At 36.2% G+C, this 26498-nt stretch overlaps 1 protein-coding gene across 5 annotated transcripts in view; it reads left to right on the plus strand.

Annotated features, from left to right (window-relative positions):
* Window positions 1-1344: 1344 nt before the first annotated feature.
* ANKRD17 (ankyrin repeat domain 17) overlaps window positions 1345-26498 on the plus strand; it is a 166506-nt gene continuing 141352 nt past the window's right edge. For 3 of the 5 annotated variants that reach the window (XM_017680368.3, XM_073237477.1, XM_017680369.3), the window contains exon 1: window positions 1346-2197. In XM_017680368.3, the coding sequence (XP_017535857.2) occupies window positions 1835-2197 (363 nt within the window). In that variant the 5' untranslated portion in view covers window positions 1346-1834. Of the gene's footprint in view, window positions 2198-26498 lie in introns of all 5 variants that reach the window. The other 2 variants (XM_037003206.2, XM_017680371.3) reach the window with 2 other exon arrangements.

The following is a 26498-nucleotide window of genomic DNA, read 5'->3' on the forward strand; positions in this document are numbered from 1 at the left end:
AGAAAAGGAAAAATTTGGAAGCATCTAAGTTTCTAGCATTTGGAAAATTGAACTTTGTGCCTAATAACATCTACCTCTTGTGACATTTGAAGTAAAAGCATGTAATGAAATGAGCTGGGATTTAAAGACCGCAAAAAGTATTCTATTGATAGGAAGGAAGAATGTTGATGGATATACAAAGTAGGAGGGAAGAATCCAGCTGAAGTTATAGAACCTAAATATGCAGTTGTAAGATACACAATGTAGTGTACTGTTTGGCACAGGAGCTCAGTAACAACTAGGAGAGGAACGGGCAGATGATTAGTACTTTGTGAGCATACTTTTATCTTACATACTTATTAAACCTTAAAAGTCCTTGGAAGCAGACTGATTTCATTAACTATGCACACAGTAGGCTCATGATGAAATTTTGCTTGAATGAACTGATTCAGTCATTACCAATTCTGCCATAGTACTCTGCAGAGTATTGGCAACTGCCCACATTTCATATGGTATGCCAATGCTAAAAAGAAACTAAAATGCTAAAAAAAAATTCAGGCACATTCAGCTAAACTTAGCAGTTTTAAAATGGCAAGTATATCAGCTGAGGCCTACTTTTTATCTTGTGCCAGTACATCTGTCTTTGATGTTTGCTTCATTTTCCTTACGCCACTGTACTATTGGACCAGGAAGGGATAATTCTTAATTAACAAAACTACACTATTATTTCAAAAGTCCTAAAAGTTCTTCAGATACCTACAAATGAACTCACCCCCATCAAATTATTCATTCTAAGGCTGGATAGACAAGGATGATTACTTATGATGTTCACTTCACAGACAAAAGGTAAATTGGTGAGAGGTGGAAGAACTAGATCAGGGTCATTCAGTGTATTGTCCGCAAAGTCTGGCACAGATGCTGCTTCCTTCTCCTGCGTTCCCTTTGGAAACTAGAGTTGTTATCTAAGACATCACCTAATCAAACTCATTCATATTGCACAGGTAGACTCGGGAAGTCTTTCCCTCAAAACTCAAAGAAGCCAAAAGAGGCTCTTTCCCTCATACGACGCCATCTCTCATGATTCCAAACTCTAACTCACGATTTGGCGGCGGAAAATAAGGCCAGGAGGGAACACTACGTACTTCACTCGACAATGAGGCCCCACCTCCGGGATCTGCGGCCCCGGCGTCCAGCTAACAGCGACTGGGCCGCGTTTCCGCCCCAGCTTCCCACCCGACCCGGGGCCGCTCCTCTCCAGCATGCCCTCCCGCGGAGGCCCGGAATCCAGCCCTAGAAATCTTATTTTCGTCTTTTGGCCACCCGCGCGCCACCGCTCGGGCGACGGCTGATGGCGTCACCTGCACTTCCGCCTGCGACTGCGTTCTAGTTACAAGCGAGGAAGGAAGAAGAGCGTTCTGAAGGGCTGTGTGTGGGGCAAATAGCAAGAAAAGAAGAAATCCCGGTGCTCGCGGGCGCCACGGCAGTCACCGCGGCCCTTCTGTCCCCGCCGTCCCCTCATCGGAATCCGCCCCAGGCACACCCCCCACGTCTCCTCACGGTCTCCTCTCCGCTGGGTCTCCCGACACCCGGGTCTCCCTCTGCGCCTCCCCCACCCTCGACCTTGCTCCCTCACGCTCCCTCCCTCTTCCTCCTACCGTCAGGCTCCCCGCCCTTAGTATCGCGAGACGAAGTGAGAGCTGGCGGAGCGGCGGCGGCGGCGGCGGCAGTAGAGGTGACCGAGGCGGTGGCGGCGGAGGCGGCACCGAGCGCTGTGCGGCCCCGGTGCGGCCGAAGTCGCGGTAGCGCGGAATCCCCACGCCCCTCCCCCGTCCGCGCCCTCCCTCCTTCCCTGGGGATGGAGAAGGCCACGGTTCCGGTGGCGGCTGTGGCGGCGGCAGCTGAGGGAGAAGGGAGCCCCCCGGCGGTGGCGGCTATTGCGGGCCCCCCCGCGGCGGCGGCGGCGGCGGAGGTCGGCGACGGCAGCGGGGCTCGCTCGGCCTCGTCTCCTCGTGGGATGGTGCGCGTCTGCGACCTGCTCCTGAAGAAGAAGCCGCCGCAGCAGCAACACCACAAGGCCAAGCGTAACCGGACTTGCCGACCCCCCAGCAGCAGCGAAAGCAGCAGCGACAGCGACAACAGTGGCGGCGGCGGCGGCACGAGCAGCAACAACAGCGAGGAAGAGGAGGACGACGACGACGAGGAGGAGGAGGTTTCTGAGGCAAGGGCCTGGTTTCAGAGGAAGGCGGGCGGAGGGGTCTGTAAAGGGTGGGAAGGTGGGAAGGGGCTTGCGGTGGGACTCATTCCTGCAGGTCGCGCCCTCTTAGGGGCCAGGCTTTCCACTGTCCTCTTTCTTTCCCGGCCTAACCCGTGAGGTGTGGGGCTGTGGGGGAGGGTAGCTGACACGTGGGGATGGGATGGGAGGACCGCAGAGTCGGGTTGGTGAGCAGCATGTTGCCTTGGGATGGTTCACATGGTTAAGGATGGAGGGAACTGGTTAGATTACCTATTTGCACACCGGCGGGGTCCGCCTGGGGTCAGCAAGGCTATGTTATTCCTGGGGCGGGCGCGGGACCAAAGCGGGAGGGGTAAGTTAATAGGTAGATGAGCCTCTTGGGGAACTACTAGGAGGCTGGTTAATTTCTCCCGGTTGTGCGGTGGAGGGGAGCAGTTTTGCAGGGAGTTAAGGTTGTAATGGCTTCAGAGCTAAGTATTTGTGTCTGTGAGGGACACGTGAGAAGCTGTACTTTTCCATACTGTTCTGCCGCAGGTTTTTTTCATAACTATTGTGGTTGCTGAAGTAACCTTCACTTCCTCCATCTCTCAGGGATTTTTGGATGAACTGATCTTACATCCGTATACATTTGTAGATAACTATTTCAGTGACTGAAAATATATTTGAACCTTACATGTGCGTACATACACATCTTAAAATGGTTCCTTAGTAAGGAGGAGTTAAGTTAGGTCCTGTTTTTGAGATAATACGGAGCAGCTAAAGAATCGGCTTTGGACCTGGGTTTGATTGTGAGTTGGAATAGGAAGGCCTCTTGGTTTGTTCTAGTGATCTGGTTTCGTAATAACTGTTTATAATTTTTCCTGGGTCCACAGACAGGCGGCGTTGCAGGGCCTTATTCAAAGGCCATAACCCAAAAGCTTGGTGGAAGGTGTCATACTAATAACAAACTAAGAGCTAGCCTTATTAGTTATAGCTCTTATCCCCTCTCTGCTATGGAAACTAGGAAACCTTAATCTGGAGAAAGAAGTTGTAACTTAAGGCAGTATCAGGAAAGCAGCTTTAAAGGCTGATTATAAATTTACTTACAAGAGAGAACAACTGAATTATCCAGAAGTACCACTTGTCATTTGTTCTCATCCACAAACATAAGAGCTTATCTTGGTACATGGCTGGTTTTTGAAAATTGAATTATTAAATCTTGTGTTCTGTTCAAACAAAGAAATATCTTTTAAAGAATTTGAGACTCCATTGGTAGAAGACTAGATTCTTTTTAATCTCAGACTGGATGAAGTTACGTAATAGTTGAAGTAATGAGATGTAATAGTTGAAGTATATATGCCAAAAAGATGGACACTACCTGCTGTTCCATTGGCCTATTGAATTGTAAGGATAGGCTTGCATTGATAGATTTTGTATTGTCCTAGTTGGGTGTTTCAGAATAGTGTGTTGCTCAGATTGCATTTGGAACAATGAAGAGAAGGATATGACAGGATCTTTATTCCCAATAAAATCTATCTCCTTAGAATTGCTTAGTTGTATGATTCTTCACAGATAGTAGAAACATTTTAGAGATACTGTAGTCCAGCCCTTTTATTTTAAAAATGAGGAAAACAAGGCTTAGAAAAGAGACTGGTTGTGGTGTATTATTAGTAGCAAAAGTAGGTATCAAAGTTTTCTAATGGTTCAGACCAGTACACTTTTCATAAAATTTATTTCCTTGTATCCTGCTCCTGACCTCTTTCAAAACATAGGCTAAAAATTGCCCTCAATATCACATTGAATGTATTACTGGAGTGTTATGCTATAAACTTCACATACCTAGGCAGTTTTATCCATTGGAATTTGGTCAAATAAGCAAAACTTCTAGTAATTTCTTAAATCACGTAGAATAGCCTTTAGTTGGTAGGCATAATTTTGTGTGTCAGGTTTGTTTTCCTTGGAGTGCAGGAATGGTATAGTTGACTTTGATCAACTAGGGGAATGTTTCTTTGTTTTCAATATGCTTTATTCTATATTGTGCACACTTGTATAAACAGTGGGTTTGTCATTCGTTATGAAGGTGAGTCAGGAGAAATAAGTGTGAGAAAGCACAACCATTAAAACTTAACCTCTATAGGTAGGTACATCATGACGGATAAGCAGACAGAAAGTACTGTATCTCTGCACCTGCCTCCATCCTTGACCAAAATAATTAGTAAACCTCACCGTCACTGTACATTATAAACTAAATGGTTGAGTTTTGCAGTGTTTTTCATTTCATTACCATTTTATTGACATGTCAGCAGAATTTTAGCTTTCTACAGCGAGAAAATCTTGTGGCTAATACTCATTGTATATAAGTCCTTTTTCTCATTCATTCGCTTATTGGCTGTGCAATGAAAAATGTGGATAATGTGATCCTTGAGTTTATTCTTCCAGTAAAAATCACTACAAGGTTAAAAAGGAATATGAAATGTTATAGGTTTGAGGTATTTGACATGTAAAGGTAGAGGATAATTTAACAAAAATACATGCATTTGCTATGAAGAAATGCTAGCTGGATATTCTCTGTATCTGCTGAAAGAGGAGTTGGAAGGAAAGGAGATTCATTTTAAATAAGAGCTCTGTTTGTTGAACAAGAATCTAATTCTTATTAAATATTAAAGTAGGTTAAGAATTGTATTTTCTTTTCAGTGTTTCAGAATAAGATAATCATGTGTTAGGTAATTTGAGTAACTTCAGATATACCTAGAAACAAAAGTATAAGACCAAGGGCACCACAATATGACAGAAACCTTTGATCAGTAATTGTAAAATACGTATTTTTCTTGTCTTTCAGTGGGTGACTGACCAATACAGACAGAAATATATTCCCTAACATAAAAACCTTGATGCGCTTCTTTTCAAATTAGTGGACTACATTAACAAATTGCTTACTCAAATATTATAAGAAAAAAATGTTGAAATTGCAGGAATTGATGCTTCATTTCAGAAATAATGTTACATTCTATTCAGTGCATTTTTAAATGTAATTGAAGGGCATCAGTGTTGCTAAAGCAGAATTCATAGGAGGAAAAACTTGCTATTACTCAAAAGTAACATATTTGTTAAAGGAGCATAAAATGTAAATACAATAGGAATTGATCAGAATTCCATCTATTTTTGGTAGGTAACTTGAAGCTTTAAATTTAAGAGACAAACCTAGTGAAATTTATTGGCTCCTGGGGTGAGCCAGTAAAGAAATTAGTACTGAATTATTCATTTACTTTTGACAGGATTTGCAAGGCCAGGGAAAATCTGCTTAAAGACATGAAGGAGGTAGAGTTGAGAATGAGGGGAAAGAAAAAGTTTTCAGAAGTAGATTGTGTTCCCTCAAGTTTATTTCAAAATCTTAATTTGTTAGTGTGCTTTTTAGTGGAAAAATGGCATCTGAGTTCCTCTGTTGTAATGGTAGAATCTCATATTAGCCCAGAGAAGCTTACTTGTTTCCCAGTTTCATATCTTAATTAATTAGTCAATTATTTGTAAAGTAGATGTTAAAATCTTTGAAGCAATAGTTATGTCATAATTATCTTGTCTCTTATTCTGCTTCAGTACTGTACTTGATGAAAAAAAAATTTATTTTCAGTGAATAACTAGTACTTAGGGAGGACCCAGAATTCATTTAGGAGATCAAGAGAAGGAACAGTTTTTTCTTTCCTAGGTCCAGTGTTGCTGAATAGCTAAAGTTTGGATTTCAACATCTTTTGGTTACTTAATTACTTCTTCCTAGTGATGGTGATCTTCTGAAGGTTTTAGAGGGAATGCCAGTTAAACTAATAGACACTGATTGTTGAATATCTGATGAGTACCCTAAGCCTCCTGGATGTATTGTTATATTTTAAAAGCGAAATAAGAACTATTACTCATTTGGTGCCTACTCGTGTGTCAGGTCCCACATAACAGTATCAACTGGAACTTGGATTCAAATCCTTAATCCATCACTCACTAGCTTTGTGATCTTGGGCGACTTACTAAACCTCTCCATCTCACTTTCTACATTTGTAAATGGTGATAATAGTAGATTCTACCTTGTGGCTTTGTTATGAAAAATAAGTATTTTCATGTATTCTCATTTTACTTTCATCATATCCCCATGAAGGAGGTGTCGTATTTGTTAATTATTCAATAAATATTTGGAGTGCCTACTGTATGCTAGGCATTTTGCTGTACTCGGTGAGCAAAACTGTTTTGAGACACATTGATTTTAAAATGTGTCAGTGATTAAATACAGACTTAGGGAGGTATGAGAGTGAAAGTAAATCCTGAATAAAGTGTGTTATGTTTCGGAAGTACATAAATCTTGATGGGATATTCATTTTAATGGCAGAGATACTGGCTTAGAAGGATTTTAGGCAACTTCATCAGGGTCGCATGCTAATAAGTGCTAAAGTAGGGCCTAATCTGCTGCAGGTAGGGCCTAATCTGTTTGAGTTGGACCCTGTTGATTCACTCACTCATTTTCATGCTTTGTTATGCTGTATGATGTTGGGTGCAGCATCTCTGATGTTGGCATTTCAGATGTTAAAACAAATTCAGATGGTATAGGAGAAGATACTTTTTGAGTAGAGCAACCATTGAAAACAAGTTGGCCATCCAGGCTTTTCTTTTCTTTTCTTGTTCTAAAAAACACATTGAAAAAAAAAATACAGAAAGTACCGATACATATACCCACATTCCCACCATCTAGAATTAACAATTGTTAACAAAATGAAACTTTATGGTGAAAACTACCCTCTTAGAGACAATCTGTTGTCTTTCCTTACCTCTCAAGATTTTTGCTTTGCAAGGTTATCTGCTTTTATTAAGCTACAAAAATTTTCCTTTTAAATAGGAGTTGTTAATTTGGGGTCTAGATAGGCTATGAATATCCTGAAATTAAACACAAGATTTTATTGAAAGTGCTTCTAAGTTTGTTTTTTCTTTACCCCCTACCCCCCATAGTATGTGTGCAAAACTTTCATTAGACGTTGTACTTAAAGAGGTCTGTAACTGCTTCCTCTGTCCCTCCTGAAAAATTCTCACTGCAGTGGTAGCAGGGGCACCAGGTAGGCATTTACTTGGATTGTTTAGAACTGGGAAACTGCTTGTAACTATGGTAATGTGGTAGTGAAGAAGGCCTATTTGTGTTGTGAAGTAGGAGGTCCAAGACTTATCTGTTCCTTCTTGTTAAAATAGCCTTATGCCTACTCTGTCTTGTCTTAAATGCTCATATTTTGCCTTTTAATTGATGAAGCAGTGTCCATCTAGTCTGCCATGGACTGTCAGATCATTAAGACAGAAACCTTGTCTTAAACATCTTTATATCTCCTATCTTTATATCATCACACTGTACCATGTGTGTTATATAAGTCTTAGTATCTTACCTCTCTAGGTTTTCATGAAGTCAGATCTCTGAAGTAAAAATAATTCATAAATATTTCTTCTGTAGCCACATAGTCTGGAAATATTTGGGACTTCAAGTGTTAAGGTAATAGAACTTGGTTGTAGCTATTTATGGTGGACCACTGTCAGATGTTTTGACTGGATTATAATTTAGTCATCATTAACCTCACCAACCTAAGTTGTATTAGGAGTTAGTATTGTGAAAGTTGTCATTGCTGAATAGTCATCAGATTAGCACATTTTGACTCCCAGAAATTCACTGGACTATTTGCTAGAATGTAGAAACCTATCCAGTTCTACCTTTCAGTTGACTAGTAGGTTGATTTTTAGGCAGTACTTTGAGGCAGTATATTCTGCATTTTTATAAGGTAATTCGGTGGGTTAGAAAATATGGATGTAATGAGCTTCCTTATAATTTTTCCATACTTAACCATAGCTGAAAAAGAATTTTCACTTCTTAATGAATGGTATGTAAAGTAGTGCCTGCTGGCATTACTTAACATATTTGTTAGGACCAATAGGGGGCCCAGCATCCATGGTTACATAACCTATGCCAAATCTGACTAACTTCCTTCAATTTTCACCTTTTGGAAAAATAAGTAATTGAAGGTGGTGGGTAAATATGAATATCCTGCTAGTCCCTGGAACCTTACCTAGAGTTATGCCTATCCACTTGCTACCCAGAAGGAGAATACCCTTCCTTAGTTGGTGCTTCTTAACTTTTTTCTTTTTTGTCTTTAGAAACTATTCTTACCCAGTGATGAGGAGAGGTGGTACTGTGAAGCAAGAAAGGCATTATTTTATCATCATTTATAATTTGGGGTTTTAGTTATTGAAAAGGGACATGTTGGTTTTATTTTCCCCAAGAATGTTATGAAACTCAAAATTAATATAGACCTTATTATTGAAAGCATAACTTAGGTTGTCTTTTGTCATCCTACAATACTTATAAACATTACCTGATCCTCTAAAAGTCGATTTTTTAAGTTTACTTCTGAATGAGACTAGAGATAGAAATGACCTCTGGATGAGGTCAGGTAGAAAAAAATGTAATAATCACAGTACTTTAGGAATTCCTTTTGGAGCCATGTTATTTATATTATTTATATTAAATAATAGCCAATAGTATTTAGTGTCTTTATAAACAATTTTGATATATGGTGAAATCTGTCCCAAAGTGTGCAGATATATCGTAGTGAATTTTGCTGATAGGAATGGACAAGAAGACTGTGAGAATAGATTGAAATAGGTTTTTATAAGCCATGGGTTAAAAATGTGCTTTTGGGTAAGTGATCTGAAACACAGCATGCTTTTTTTGTAAAAGTTCAGCATAATGTTGAACAAAATAAGTAAGGTATTGTAGATAACCAAAATCATAATTCTTATTTTAATAATACTATGATTCTTCTGCACAAAGTACATTATGTGTACTTCTGCCTGCTATAGCATGAAAGTAATGCCTAAAATGGGAAGTTCTAGAGAAGGAATCGTTTAAAAATGATTGGAGGGTTAGGGATGGAATTCGTGATCAAGGAAAATTACAGATAATTGTTAATTATATTCCTAATGCTCGTTACTTACAATTCAAATTAACCAGTTACTTAAACTGAGTCATAACATAGAAAAAAATGTAAGATGTATTGAATAGTGTTATTTCAGTTTTGAAAATAAGTAAACTCATTTCTCTTAAGATTATTTGAAAATACAGATTAGATGTGAAATTTATGAAATTAGTCTGTACCTGTGCATCTCTAGCAGGGCATATCCCCCTCCCAAGCTATCATTTGGGCTCATTTAATCTTTCAATTTTTTATTCCCCTCCCTTTTCCCTAAGAAAGAAACATGAAAGAAAGAAAGAAAAGAAATTAACACCTATTCTCAAAATAATTCTTGGTGTGGCTTTTACTCATGGATTGTCTTTTAATTAAAGAAACTTTGATTGAAAAATATTTCACATATGTGGAAAAATTGATTTTGTCAATTTTGAATTGAAATAAATAGTAACTTGGAATTCTATATTCTTTGCCCTCTTTCTTGTCACCCTAAATCTGAAACTGACAAGAAAACTAAGTGTTCCTGTTTGTGTTAAACCAGGTCTATTTCCAGTTTAGTCTTTGACTCCATTATTGTCTCTTTCCTTCTCTATGACACATTTCCCTCTTAATTTTAATATGAAATTAATAACAAAAATAGTCCTGTTGCAAAGCCTCTAGTTTAGTTCTTATGGTGTGAGATGTGCTATAGAAGTTGGTTCTTTAATTTGACAAATGTTCATTGAGTATCTCTTATGTGTGGCTGTTTTAAGTATATAATAATCTCAACCATTTTCTCTTAGTGAATATGAAAAAGTTAGCTGTATTTAAAATCATAGCTGTATGTGTTGAGTTAAATAATTTTATACATGTTGTAGTTAGTAAAACTTTTGAACTTAGATACATGAAACTACCACAGTGGTGCAATCTTCTGTTTTTCTCTTGGAATACTCACTAATTTTTGGTATTACGTTCTGTTTTTTTTAAGATGAGTTCTCTATGTGATATTTTTCCAGAGTTTCCTTGACAACTAAAGTACACAAAGAATCATACATTCTGATTTTACCCTGAGAAAATTTTGTAGTAAGAAAAGAGGTAGCTATATGAATTAGTATTCTTGCAATTGCTTCAAGTAGTTGCATTAAATTATGAGATATTGTTAGAATATGAGAAATTGAGTTATAGTACAGTGTAGGGTGCACTGTTAAATATCTTTTAAATTATATGTAATGTTTATATAATTAAACATTAATTAAACATTATACATATTTGCAGAAAATTTTACAAAAAATCAAAAAGAGCTAAAGAAGAATACAAAAATTACCTATATCTTGCTTTCCAAAATTAATCATTATTATTTTAAATCATCTTTTCATTCTTTTTCCTTGGTGCATACTAATCAGATTATTTATCACAGAGCAGAACTGTCACTTAGAAATTTTGTCTTTTAAAACTTTCATTGATAAGTATTCTTAAACTATATCAATTGAAGAGATACATCTTCAGATAATGACTTTATATTATTTAACTATAAAAATTAATGAATGCATTCAACCGGTAAAAAAAAAAATGCTTTTTAATACCTAAGGGTTTTTATCCTACTCTTTCTGAGAGTAAATGTTGTTAATAGCCAGCTGTATATCAAATGTTCTAATTTCTTTCTTGGTGAGAGTGAGTGTATGAATGTGTATGTTGGGGTATATGTGTCTAAGAGAGTACATTAGGATTTGCATCATTGTTCTCATTTACTTAATGATCATAATTTATTTAATCTTTTATGTTAGTAGATATTTAAATTGTTTTCAATACATTACTATTACAGATAAAATGCTGAAGTGAACATCCCTTTAGAATTATTTTTTAGTACAAAAGCATTTCTTTGGGATGAATTGCTGTTAGAAGTTTTACACATGTTAAATTTGATAAATACAAGTTTTACTTCCATCAACAGGGTATGAGAATGTTACTAGATATAATCAGTCTTCTTAATTTTTAAAATCTGTTAAACAGAAAATAGTGTTTTTGTTTTCATTTTCCTGATTACTATCGACAATGAATACATTTTCATACTTATTTTTCATTTGGATTTCCTGTGAAAATTTCCTTTTATCCTTATTATTCTTTTAGTGTTGTCTTTTCCATAGTGATATGTTGGTTGTATTTATACTTATGGGTATTAATCCTCGAGTGCTGTTATACATATTCTCTGTTTTCATTTCACAATGGAGAAAAATTTTAATATTTATGTAGTAAAATGAAGTAATTTTGTGACTAATAGAGACCTTCCTCACCCCAGTATTTTAAAAGAATTTCTTAGTAAGTGTCCTTTTATATTTCTGTACTTTATTTTTCAAAGATTAATGGAAATCTTTTTGAATATAGTATATAAGTGTGTCCATTTCTTAATCTTTTCAGTAGCATTTGACTGTTTTGACCAATCCTTGACTCCTTAAAAATGCTACTCCTTTTGCTTATGTAATAACACCCTCCTCTTTCTACAATACTAGCTGCTTTTTCTTGGTCATCTTGCTTCCTCCTACCTCCCTTACTATATATTTTGTATTATATAGTATCTCAGTGCTTAGTCCTGGAACTTTTGCATCATGTAGCTAATCTCACTTAGGTAATTTTATCTAGTCTTGTGTCTTATGCTAGTGACTTTTCAAGTTTATGTCTCCAATTTAAACTCTAGTTTTTGAGTACTTAGTGAACCTTCTGGCCACCCAACATTTGTACAAACCTGTCTTCCAACACATAATTCTCTTCCTTCTTTAAGAGAATCAATCCAAAGTCCTATCCAGTTACATATAGCTCAAAGTGAAGAGTATCTACATAATGCTTTTACTCTTATTCAGTCCAGTAATCAGTAAAACGATGAACAACATCTCTCTCTTTTGTGCAACCCACTGTACGTTGGTAATAGGAATAGGATAATAATAGTGAAAGCATCTTTGGAAAGAGAAAGAATAGGAAGTAGATAGCAGTCATTGCTCAGTGTTAATAATGAAATCCTTTTGGACAGAAGGCTCTGCCTTGGCAACTATGTAAATTGTATAAAAACTCTCTATGTAAATTATGTAAAAATTCTAATTTTGCTCTATGGGAGGTTTGCCTTTTTGACTATTGTGTGTGTTTTGGCTTTGTTCTTAGGTGAGTTTTCCTTCCTTTACCACATCTGAAAGTAGGCATTTGAAATATGACATCCCCAGGAATTGCATAACTTTTGTAGTTCCTGCTAGTTGGTATAGATTTAGGGAGGATTACTTAAAGTTCAATAATAGGCTTTTATAGGCCAGTAATTTAGTTTGGTGATAAAACTCTTTCAAAAACTTGTTAGATTTCTGTTGCTTTAAGTCAGTACTTTGCAATATTGCAGAAGATCTTTTTAAGTTAAAAATGTTCTGAAATCTACTCATTCTCGTACTTATCAGTCTCTTTGCTATGTCTGTTCCTTTTCTCCCTGTGTTACCTGGCTACCTTGAGTGCATCTGAAATAACAGGCTAGAATGATACATCAGTCAGAGTTTAACCAGAGAAGCAGAACAATAAATTTATATATGATAGATAGATATGTATTAAGAGATTTATTACAAGGAATTGGCTTACACAATTCTGGGGGCTGGCTAAGCAAGTCTAAAATTTTTTTTTTACAGCAAAATTTTATTTATTTATTAAGGTATTATTGATATACACTCTTATGAAGGTTTCATATGAAAAAACAATGTGGTTACTACATTCAACCATATATATTGAGCACCCCTATACCCCATTGCAGTCACTGTCCATCAGTGTAGTAAGATGCCACAGATTCACGATTTGCCTTCTCTGTGCTACACTGTCTTCCCCGTGACCCCCGCCATACCATGTGTACTAAACATAATACCCCTCGATCCCCTTCTCCCTCACTCCCCGCCCATCCCCTCACATCCCTCCTTTGGTAACCACTAGTTCCTTCTTGGAGTCTGTGAGTCTGCTGCTGTTTTGTTCCTTCACTTTTGCTTTGTTGTTATACTCCGTAAGTGAAGGAAATTATTAGGCACTTGTCTTTCTCTGCCTGGCTTATGTCACTGAGCATAATATCCTCAAGCTCCATCCATGTTGTTGCAAATGGTAGGATTTGTTTCTTATGGCTGAATAGTATTCCACTGTGTATATGTACCATATCTTCTTTATCCATTCATCTACTGATGGACACTTAGGTTGTTTCCATATCTTGGCTATTGTAAATAGTGCTGTGATAAACATAAGGGTGCATGTGTCGTTTTGAATCTGAGAAGTTGTATTCTTTGGGTAAATTCCTAGGAATGGAATTCTCATGTCAAATAGTATTTCTATTTTTAGTTTTTTGAGGAACCTCCATATTGCTTTCCACAATGGTTGAACTAGCTTACATTCCCACCAGCAGTGTAGAAGGGTTCCCCTTTCTCCGTATCCTCACCAGCATTTGTTGTTCGTAGTCTTTTGGATGGTGGCCATCCTGACTGGTGTGAGGTAATATCTCGTTGTGGTTTTAATTGCATTTCCTGATTATTAGTGATGTGGAGCATCTTTTCATGTGCCTGTTGGCCATCTGAATTTCTTCTTTGGAGAATTGTCTCTTCATATCCTCCACCCATTTTTTAATCAGGTTATTTGCTTTTTGAGTGTTGAGGTGTATGAGTTCTTTATATATTTTGGATGTTAACCCCTTGTCAGATATGTCATTTACAAATATATTCTCCCATACTATAGGATGTCTTTTTGTTCTGTTGATGGTGTTCTTTGCCTTCAGAAGCTTTTAAGTTTGATGTAGTCCCATGTGTTCATTTTTGCTTTTGTTTCCCTTGCTTGAGGAGATGCGTTCAGGAAGAAGTTACTCATGTTTATATTCAGGAAATTTTTGCCTATGTTGTCTTCTAAGATTTTTATGGTTTCATGACTTACATTAAGGTCTTTGATCCATTTCAAGTTTACTTTTGTGTATGGGGTTAAATAATAATCCAGATTCATTCTCTTGTATATAGCTGTCCAGTTTTGCCAACACCAGTTGTTGAAGAGGGTGTCATTTCCCCATTGTATGTCCATAGTTCCTTTATCGTAAATTAATTGACCATATGTGGTTGGGTTTATATCTGGGCTCTCTAGTCTGTTCCATTGGTCTATTGTTCTGTTCTTGTGCCAGTACCAAATTGTCTTGATTACTGTGGCTTTAAGCAAGTCTAAAATTTGTAAAGCAGTTAGGAAGGGAAAATCTCAGGCAGGCTGGAACCCATGGGCATATGCAATATGGGTAATTAGGAAAGGATGATCCAGTGAAGGGAGAACATTTGTAGACTTAGCTGCTATCTGGAGTCTCATCTGCAAGGAAGAGTTTTAAGAGTTCACCTGACTAGTTCAGGCTCGCTAAGGATGATGACCCTAGTTCAAAGTCAGTTGATTAGAGACTTTAATTACATGTTCACAATCCTCCTACAGCAGCATCTGGATTAGTGTTTGAATAGCTAAGAGAAAGTATTTACAAAACGGCTGCTGCCTTCCCTTCTTAGTTTAGCTTAACCAAGCTAACACATAGAAAACTAACACAGGTTGGAAAGTAACACTCTTAACCTGATTATTTGCTACTATCTGGCAAAGAACCTTTGAGTCATCTTGTATTGGGAGCACAGGCAGCTGCCTTTCCCAACCTGAGAGACTCAGATTACTGGACTCCTTTACATTAGGGTTTGCTACTGAGAGAGCTGCTCTCAGTGGCACTCTTTTTCACATCTATCTCTGCTTGCAAACTGCCTTATTCTTAGTTGAGTTGTTCTTTAAACAACCAATATACACTAATATTCTGAGGTTTTCTAACTGCTTTTCTTAGAGCTACACACTTGTTAGTCAGTCATGTGACATGCCTTGTCTATTATTGCAGCAAGAATTTTACCAAATGGTTTGCTGCTGTGTAACAGAGGTCTTTAGCTTTCCAGCCTGAGGTACGTTTCCCTGCTACCTGTCCTCTAAGCATTATCAGGTTTTTTAGGAATTGTTATGGCCTTACTCCACTTATAATTTACTGTATTAGTTAAGGTATAGGATGAGCTGTTTGAAAAAAGAGACTCCAAAACACATGGGATTCAAGCAAAATAGATTATGATTCTCTGTGGGTAGTCCTTTAGGGCATAAATAGATGTAAGTTTCTACTATTTTATTACACCATCCCTTACCCAGTGCTGTCCAATATGGTAGCCATTAGTTACATATGGCTACCATGCACTTGAAATGTGGCTAGTACAACAAAGGGTTTGGATTTTCTATTTTATTTAATTTTAATTACAGCTGATCCTTGAACAACATGAGGGTTAGGGATGCCAACCTCCTGCATAGTCAAAAATCTGAGTATAACTTTTGACACCCTCAACTGTTAACTACTAATAGCCTACTGTTGACCAGAAGCCTGAAAACATAAACAGTTGGTTTAGATGTTGTATGTTATCTATTATATACTGTATTCTTAACAATAATCTAGAGAAAAGAAAATGTTCTTTCAGTTTGTCCCAAATCTGTATATAAGTGGACCTGCACAGCTTAAACCCATGTTGTTCAAGAGGCAACTGTATTTTAAGTAGTTACATGTGGCTTGTGGCTACCATATTAGGCAGTGTAGATACAGATCATTTTCATTAACACAGAAAATTTTATTGGACAGTGCTGCATTAGGATGTTGACTTCATCTACAAGGTCTAATTAGGCTCACCAGCATCATGTCCATGTTCCAGTCTGGTATGGACCTGAATTATGTCCCCTCAAAATTCATGTTGAAGCCTTAACCCCTAATATCTCAGAATGTGACTAAATAAAGAGATAGGGCCTTTAAAAAAGTAATTTTGGTCAAATCAGGTTATATGGGTGGGTCCTAATCTAACCTGAAAAGATGTCCTTATAAGAGGAAATTTGGACACAAAAAAAGACACCAGGGATGTGTGCACACAGATAAAGGTCATGTGAGGAGTGAGCCCAGGAGTGAGGCCTCAGAAGAAACCAAACCTGCTGACATCTTGATCTTGGACTTCTGGCCTTAAGAACTGTGAGAAATAAATTTCTGTTTTTTGGTATTTTGTATATGGTATCCAGTATATGGTATTTTGTAAAGCAGCCATCACAAATTAATACACAGTCCATGAGAAATAAACAGAAAGATGGGCAGATTGCTTCCTTTAAAGGAATTGCAATCATCACTTCCTGTTACCTCCAATTGGTCAGAATTTTTATGTCCTTACCCAGGACCTAGCTCTTGCTATGTGGCCTTTATTCTCAAATATAACTTGTGGAGAAGTGTTTCACTAAAAGAAGGTGAGTGTGAATACTGGGGGATAATTAATGTCTTACACCAAATAATTCTGGAACTACATAGATAGCAATACAAGAAAAACAGTTACTACTGGTTCTTGAAGTAGTCTTGTTGACCTAACATGGGTCATATGTCCATTCTTGCTTGAACCAGACACTGTCATTAGGGGGAAAGAAGCTGTGTTGAAGTGTAGGTCATGTCTTTTGACCCCTTCTAGGAGGTGGACTAGAAAAGGGCATTCTCAGTTGAGTCTCATGAAGTAATTTCCCAAAGGAAAAGTGTTCCTCTTCCAAAAAGTTGAGTAGAGAGTGGGAAGGAAAAGATATTTGACACAAGATCTCCAAAGTATACCTTGAAAGTTCCCACTTCTTTCTATCTTTGCTCTCATTATCCTAGTCCAGGCTGTTATCTTACTTGGATTTCATAGTAGCTTCCTAATTGATTTAGCTCTCTTTTCTTGTCTCTCAAAATTGCATTCTTCATGCAGCAGCTAGGCTAATCTTCCTGAAATGTAATTCATTATTTGACTTTTTATTGCCCTTAGAATAAAATCCAAACTCGTAACTTGGCCAGTGAGGCTTTCCATGGCTAATCTTACTGTTCTGTCCTCATCTTATATCCCTTTCATCTCATTCACTACCTTCTCGTCACACTGACCTTTCTGTTCTTAGGAATATACAGATTTTCTCACTTGGCATCTTCTTTCTAAGATGTTGTTCTCCTGGCACTTTTTTTCTTCACATCTTTTAGATTTCAATTTAGATATTATTCTGTGTCTAGGATTGTTGGAAGTAAACTTTTTCCTTCTACACCTCTCCTCTTCTCCACCCTTTCTCTTAGTTTTCTGCCTTTAACTGGGGTAAGAAATAGGACCAGTCATTGGTCTTTGACCAGTCATTAGTAGAAATAAATACTTTAATGAACTCTTAGTCTGTTTCTTACTACTTAGGGATTTGTGAGTGCATGGAATGGAGGAATTTGATTCCTGACAGCTATTTGTTTATTCTTATGTCCACATTAGTTCTAGTTACCAGGTTGAACCTTTGGAGTTGTTCTTTTTGTGCATGAAAAGTTATCAAATATCTGATTTCATACTGTTCAACCTACCATGTTAGCCTGAGTATCTAATTTCATATGGTTTAGCCTAAAAATGAGCATGCTATGATGTCTTAGAGCCAGTTCTCCCTCATTGATCTTTGTCCAGAAGATATTTTGGGGTGTTTTGGATATTGTGCTTTTAGCTTGTCAGATGACTTTTGTAAACTGCCCGTAAAATATGCCCATTGAGATTTTGATTGCAGTTGCATTGAAATTTGGATTGATTTGGGGAGAAAATACATGTATAATGCTGAACATCCCCATCAAGAAACCATGGCATGTGTCTGTTTTTCTAAGCCATTCATCTGTCTTTAACTTTTGTACTTTTCATATAGGTTCTGCACATTTTTTGTGGCATGTATTCCAGATTGTTTTATAGTTCTTACTGCTTTCAGAATGGTATTTTTTCTTGCATTGATTTTGATATTTTGATCTTGTTCATATGTCCCACTAAACTGAAGTCTCAAGTTAGTTTGTTATGTTGAGTTTTCTCATTAAACTATTATATTGACATCAGTAAGTGATGTCTTTTGTCTCTTTTTCAGTATTTAGGCCTCTTGTTTGTTTTTCTTTTCTAATTGTATTAGTTTTTGAACACTGTTGGATAAAATATTGGATTAAAGTGGTAATAGAGGCTGTCCTTGGCTTTCCCTTCTTTTTATGGGGGTATTATTGTAACTATTACATATAAGACAAATACTTGTTAATGAATTTAGTTTCTCTCTTTCTCTTAGCTTACTATACTAAGTTTTATCAGAAATATGTACTAAATTCTATCAAATGTTTTGTGGGCATCTATTGTAGTAATTACTCTCTCCCTTTCCCCTCAATCTAGTCATATAATGAATTACAACAATAAATTTCCTAGTATTAAACTGTGTTTGGAATATTTAGTATGATGTATTTTTAAACACATTGTTGGATTTAATTTCATTAACATTTTATATTATATATTCTATAGAGATTATTTCATATTAGATTTTTAAATTTGGTGGGAGAACCTGTAAGTCAATTCCTTCCTTACATCAGTCTTATAAAGACTTTGTGCTTTACAGATTCAATTTATATGTATCCTTTTTCCTTTAAACCTTATTTGCCACTGAGATGTTAGAAAAAAGTTTGATTAAGTTCTTGGTTTGGTCTTTATAGTTAATTAGTTAAAGTGGAATAAGTAATTTAGTGCATATCTCAGTATTTTTATAATTTAAAACATTTAGTTTTGGTAAAACTGCAAAAAATTTACTACATTAACCATTTAAGTGTACAGTTCACTAGGGTTAAATATGTTCACATTGTTACGCAACAGATCTACAGAACTTTTTCATCTTCCAAAACTGAAACTATACCCATTAAACAACAACTCTTCATTAGCCTCTTCTCCCAACACCTGGCAGCCACCATTGTACTTCATGTTTCTATGACTTGACTATTTTAAGTATCTCGTATAAGAGGAATCATATAGTATTTGTCTCTGTAACTGGCTTATTTCACTTAGCCTGGTGTCCCTAAGGTTGATCCATGTTGTAGCATGTGACAGGATTTCCTTCCTCTTAAAGACTGAATAATCCATTGTGTGTATATACCACATTTTGTTTACCCATTCATCCATTATGGACTTCTGGGTTACTTCTACCTCTTGGCTATTGTGCCTTTTGTTTTTACACTTAACTCATGTATTTCAAATTTAAATATTGACTTATAGAGGGAGGTAGGAACTTAACCTTAAATTTCCAAATAATCAGTTGGTTTATCTATTTCATAGTCTGTCCTTTCGCACTATTTGAAGTGCTACCTTTAGTTCATATATTTAGACCATAGAACAATAGACTGGATTATATCTGCCCAGTACATACATGTTGATATGTACTTCATTTGTATAACCTGAAGGCCCACACACTAAAATTAGTTGTTTGTACTAAGCAGTTTCCTGTACTACTTGATGAGTAGCTAATATCTGCAGGGTCTTGTGGCTAATAAGGTAATTTTCCTTATTTTTCATGTACTGTCAGTGGTCTTTTAAAACAATGCTTTCTTTCCCTCCTACTTCTTGTCTCTTAAGTAGACTTAGCTTCCTTCTTCCCTTCCTTTCCTCTGGCCCTTACAAATTTCTATTAAAGAAACAAAGGTGCTTTTGTGGAGAAGACAAGAGCAGCACTGGCATCTGTATAGTGTTTTTATTGATTGTATGATGTCAGTTTGGACTTGGGCATCTTCATATACTATTAGGGCAGGACCTGTAAACTCTGTATGTCTTTAATTATCCTGCATTATCATTCCAGAGTTCTTTAGTTTTGTTTTTTTATTCTTAAAATATATTTCAAATGACCTAGGAATAATTTAGAGCCCGCCATTGCTGTCCAAAGAGATGCCAAAATAGAATAGCTGCTAAAAGAGGTAGATAAGTTTTAATTCTGTTGGAGGGGTGATGGTACATCTTTTAAATTAAACCTATCTTAACGTATGCAGCAACAATACTAAACTGACTGGTGATTTATTTATTTACTTATTTGTTTACTTATGTTGGAAGAATATTAAAGGGATATTTCATCTTTTTCTGTGTTTATTAAAGCATGTAGTAAATGTAAATTGTGAAAATTTAAACAGTAGAGGAAGATAAAGTTTAGGAATTGAAAATCACCCTTCTTTTTTATCCCAAGGTGTAAATTCTAAATGTATATAATTTCATACATTTTTCTGTGCATTTTTACACATATATACACATCTGTATTTACACAAACTTTTGTTTTGCATAAATGGGATCATTACAAAAATACTCTGAAACTTTCTTTTTTAATTAATAGTCTGTCATGGACTATTTCCATACACATACACATATAGTTTATGTTATTCTTTTTAATGGCTATGGAGTATTCCCTTGTTGGATATTATGACTTCCCTGGTTTTATCCAGTGTTCTTTACAGGTGTTTTGTTTTACGCAGTGTTCTTACATTATAAACTGCAGTGGACTGTCTTTGATATATCTTTGTGTATGTGTTTCTGTGTTTTGGTAGGATATATTCCAATGGACAAAGTGCTAGACGAAAGGTACATGAGTCTGTTTCTGTAATTCTCATCTTACTGTGTATGTCAATGCCATATTTTTTTAAACTAGAGTGGTTTTTTAGTAATTTAAGATGTTAAGGATGTGGTAGGTCAGATACCAACTTTCAAATCCTATTAATATCTTTTCTCTCTGGATGTTGCTTTCTGTTGACTGTTTTATCTATAAAGAGCTAGATAAAATAACACCTCTTTCCTGAAGATGTTCATAATACCACATTTGGGTAATTATAATCTCAATAGCAGATATTGTAATAACTAGTATTTTAATGAGTGCTTATTATGTGCCAGGCACTGTTTCTAATTGCTTTATGTATAGTATCTCGTTTAAGATTCACAGCTATAACAGGCAGATAATATTATTGTCCACATTTTATGATAGAAAAAAAGTTAAGGCAAAGAATAACTTGCTCAAGGTTACAGTAAATGATGGTAATGGAATATAAACATAGGCAGTCTCATATCAAAGTCTGTTTTCTTAACTCCTGTAATCTGTTCCCTCTTAATTGTACTTTTATGGCCTCTCTAGTAATTGCTCAAGAAATATGTTTTGTATAAATTGTAGAGCTCACTAGCTCGTTTCATCTTTCATCTTAGCTCTCTTTACAGGTCTACATGAATAACATCTTATACTAATTTATGACCTGTACCTAGATCATTACACATAAGTAGTAATGGTACTAGTATGCTTAAATAAGAGTTGGTTAGAATACCAGATTACAAGACTGCTTCCCTCCTTCCCCACAGAAATCAAAATATATACCTTGTAGATGTCTTCTTTTATAGTAAATTCTCAAAATGTGAAGTGAAAAGACTGCTTGCTTTAGATCCTGCTACATCTCTTGATTCATGCTGTCAAGTAAGTACGATATGCAACCAGAACTTCTCAAACTTCACATAAAAGGGACATAGTAATATCTTCTTTTGGTAAGGGTTAGATGAGATAATGTATGTGAACACATTTGTGAGTGTTAAGGGTCTCCATAAATATTAGTTGTTAAAAATGAAGTGTGAGGAAGAACGGAGAGCTTTTTGACATTGGGGTTATGAGATTTTTGGCTATTTTTTAAAAATACAACTTAAAATCTGTAATTTAGAAAAATCTTACTCTCATTTTCCTTACTAACACTATTTAATTTGTTTATTTTATTGAGTTTATAGATTTTCAGTAAAACTCTTCAGCTGTAGTTGTGCATGTAGGTTAATTTATTTTCATTGGAGCCAATGTTATCATAGGGAGTGGGATTCTGTAATGAAGACTCCACAAGTGATAGTTGTTTGGGTTAGATGCCCTTTTAGATTTATATTTTGGATTCATTAGATTTTTAATATTTAAATACAATGCTTTTGAGTTCCCCCAGAATTTAAAAGTCCATAGTACTTTATCATACTGTTAAAAAAGAGGGACATGTAAGAGTGATGTGACATGCAACATCCTTCTCTTATTCTTCTATCTCCTTTTCTGGGAATGATGAAGCAAACCATATTTCTGTGACTTCTCTGCTTGTAGGCTTAGCAGATTCTGTGATTCTAGATAAAAAAACAAAATATCAAAGCAAAGATTTGACTTTGCTGTTTTCTAAATCTCAGAACCTTTCAGCATGTCCCTAACTTGCTTTTTGGATTCTTTTTACACTTGTACCTTTTCTTCTTTTCTTACTCTCTCATATATATACACCACCCCATATGTATGTACACACACACACGCACGCACGCACGCACCACCACCACCACCACCACCACCACCACCCCACTTCACCATCCAAGATCCTCTCCACCATTCAACTCAGCTCTCTGGCTCCAACCTAAACTCCAGAACCTAAGTTCTCTTGGCCAGATCCAAGTACTGGAATTTTAAGTTTACAAAGGTACCATATGTGGGAGGTCTTACCATACTTTAGCTTTATGCCAAGACACAAAACATATGGGATTGGTATTGCAGATTTTTGTCTTAAATCTATGACCTACTTTGTTTTATATCCCATGATACCCAGAATAACAACTTCTCTTGGCAAGAGGACCCAGTCATTGGCTTTGGCAGCCTTAAATGTTAAAGATTCGTACATCTTAATCAAATACTAAGGCCCTCCTGATCGCACTGCCAGAAGCAGAAGTTTCCCTAAAAATCTCAAAGGGCAATTAGGAAGAAGGATCAGATTCCAATTCCAAGGCATGTGAAAACTTGGCAATTTCTGTATCTGACATAAAATTATGTTACATCATGAAATACCCAGTGCCTTTGTATTTCTTTTCTTAACAATATTTCTCCTGAAAAAAACATTTTATGGAAAGAGTTTGAAATCAAGTTGGGAAACTGACTTTTGAGTTTTAATACTATGTTACTTTGGAGAAGTTACTGCATAATAACTTCATTTGCTTCATCTGTGTTGGGGTAAATGATTTTTTTTTCTAATAAGAGTTTTTCTCAAGAATAGAGTTAATCTATGTATCTAGTACATTTCCTATATGTTGGAGGTATTCATTACTTACATATTTTTCTGGGTTTAATTATTACATATAATTCTTGAGTGAAGTTGTCATTGATCTTTTTTCAGTCAGGAACAGTTTTCTCTACCTTTTTCAGGTCATGAATTTTAGTTAGATTTTGATGAAAACTATGGACTTATTCTTCCCCAGAATGCATAACATACAGCATTTTGCAAATTGTTCAGGAGGGTTATAGAGTTCTTGAGGCATAGGTTTATGAACCATGGATTATGGTTCATAACCTTAGGTGAAGAGTATACTGGATTTTATCATTTATCCATTGAGGAGTTCAGTGTGATCTTTTCTGCTTTTCATTACCTCTAAAATTACAAAGTACACAACCCTTTTTATACCTTCACCCTATAATAATTATACCAATAACTAGAGAATTCTCCTTCCAGGGAGTGCTACTAGATAATTCAGAGATTATTTTTTGGATAATAGTAGACTAGAAAGTCTTAAATCACTCACCAATCTTCCCTTATTTTTGAAACCATTGGAATCTTGACTCAGAAAAAAATAGGTAGGCACTAATTAGTTTTTATATCTGCTTTTTTTTCCTCTAGAATTATGAAGGATGTCTTATGGAAAAATATCATATACTTTACAAAGTTTACAGCTACTTCATAAAGTATAAAGCTTTAATTTCATGTCTTCATGTTTATTTTCCAGTTATTATCCTAACTTTGCTTTTAAATATGGTGTACTGACACATTCCTTTAACTTCTTTTTTTTCCATCCTCTCACTGACATTGTTTAAAGATCAAATTAAACCAGTTCTGAAAAACAGCAACAGGTGTTACTCTATTAGTCAAAACTACCTTAGGCAGGAGCAAAAGGACCACATTGGCTGTGTAACTTTAATGTGTACTTGCATGTATTTGGGGAAGGAGGGAGAAGATCCAATTTAGGCATAGATAAATCCAGATTTAAATGCTGTCATCAGTACTGTTTCCATATCAACATATTTAGCCCCTCTTTTTTTCTATATTAGCTTTATTTTCAGCCTTGTAAAGATGGCTGCCAAAGGAGTTGGGGAGGGATAATCTAGCCAGATGTGGGTCATGTGGCCAACCTTGTAGTGACTGGGAAGAATCGCCTCCACCTCAATCACATGGACTGTTTCCCCACAGACAAGAGGGATTATGTCACTAGAAAAAGGGGGTGGGAGAAAGCATGTTGAGCAGTAAAATTACAGTTCACAGTCCACTACAGGTACCATCAGAGGACCAGAAATTTTGAAGAAGATAGAAAGTTCACGGGATCGGATTGACAGCAAAATTCTCTGAGGAAACTGGGACTGAAGATACCAGAGGTAAGCTCAGGTTTTCCTAGGGGAACCTCGGAAAGGCTCCAAGCTTGGAGTCAACAAATAAAAATAACAGTAGTGGGCAGTTGGGTTAATAATCAAGAATATTTTAAAGAATCATTTTCCAAAGTGCTGTGTTAGTTGGGCCTCCTTTTTGCCCTTTCTCCAGTCTAAATAGCTCTGGTGGCATGATACCTTTTCTAGAAGTCTAAGAACTGTGCAGAAAATAGATCAACAGTTCAGTAGACATGTACTGAGATGTAGCCTGAGAGAGAAGTAGAGGCACTATAGCATGCTACTCCAGAGGAAAGCAATTTTGGCAGTTCCCAGTGAGCTTGACTTCTCATCCAGGAACCTTTCTGGGATGCCTGCTTTTCCTTATGCCCTGCTCCTTAAATAGTACTACTTTCCCATTTAAGAGAGAAGCCACTTGGGAAAACAAACCAAAACAACCTCAAAGAAAGCCTGCACTGGTTCCTATACTCTTTAAAGTAATGTTTAATTTGACAATATAAACAGACAGGGATGATCAGACAATTGAGGAGAATCAAGATGGAAGAGGATTAAGATGAATAAAAGAACAACTGACCTCAAATATAAATCAGAAGAAAACATCAAAGAAAAATATAATTGGTACTTCATTTAAGATGTAAGAACATGTTGTAATGATTAATCATAGTTTCATTGCAAAAGGGACGGAAAACTGAAAAAGATCTTGAAAATTATTTTTTAAAAATTTAATGGGTGGGCTAAATAACAATTTAGCATGAATCAAGACTGAGTTGTTGATTTGGAGTTAAAGAGGAAGAACTCTGTATATGAAGCAAAAAAACAATATGGAAAAATTGAGAGAAAGTTAAAGAGGTGCGGAAAATACATCACAAAATTTTCACGTCTCTAAATAAGACTTCTAGAAGCAGAGAACAGGAACAAAGGGAAGGAGAAAATAAGTTGAAAGAAATAATTGAAGAAAATTCATGAGCTGGAGAAAGATAATGAATTTCAGATTGAAAGAGCCCATCTATTATCAAGCAGGATGAATGGAAAAATATATGCATCTAGACACATCTGGTAGAATTTCAGAACTGTACTGATAAAAAGAAAATCCCCAGATACTGCCAGAGAGAGGGATTAAAAAATGGGAGGATCAAATGACTGAGTTCTTAGCAGCCTTGCTGAATGCTTGAAGACAGTGGAGCACTGTCTTCCTCTTTGGGGGAAAATAAATTTGGCTCTTAATTTTCTAGACTCAACCAAACAATTATGTGAGGAAAAGTACACTTTTTTTACCGTTGGAAAAACTATGTACATTATATGAAAATATTTGAGGTACTGTAAGACAATGAAAAATATCATCTGAGGTAGAGGATATGGTGGTAAGGGCAGTGTGGGGGTAAGAAACTGGTAGCTACAATGGTGATCTTGGGCCTTGAACTGAAGAAAGCTAGAAAAAAAAGTGTTAATCAGTCTAGAATACAAGACATTTCTCTTTCAACTAGTAATGTCTGAATGATATAAAAGTACATTTCTTTCAGTGATTAGTATTTACCTGGTCACCTTGTATTGATTGATTTTGGTTTTTAAAATCAACTTAGAACACATAGAATAGGCTTAATTAAAAATACAGAGTAGAATGTGTTATAAATCTTTGAAATATAAAAATAATACAACCTATCAAATTAGGAGATAGAAATCAACAAAGGAAGGATCAGTGCACATTTCTTCAATGAACAATCTGTGGATAGTTTATGAAAATGGTGAATCAAGAAACAATAGTAAAATGGCATTAAAGTTAAGCTGGTAACCATGCTAGAAGTCTGCTGAAGTGTCAGTAATGTATTGCCATTTTGAGGCAGGTGGGTAACAAAAATGACTTACTGTTCACCTTGTGCCATTTTGGTCTTTGAATTTTTTTAAAAATTCCACTTGGATGTATCGCATTTATATTAAAAATATTGCAGGTCTGTTGAAACTACCTAGTTAGATAATAATACTTTTAAGGTGACCAGGACCACACGTTAGTTTTTAGAAACTTAGATAGAAATAGAAAACACACACAGATTAATTCCAGGAAGTTGTCAAGTTGC

Source organism: Manis javanica, chromosome 5, assembly GCF_040802235.1.
Source record: "Manis javanica isolate MJ-LG chromosome 5, MJ_LKY, whole genome shotgun sequence".
Classification (NCBI taxonomy): domain Eukaryota; kingdom Metazoa; phylum Chordata; class Mammalia; order Pholidota; family Manidae; genus Manis; species Manis javanica.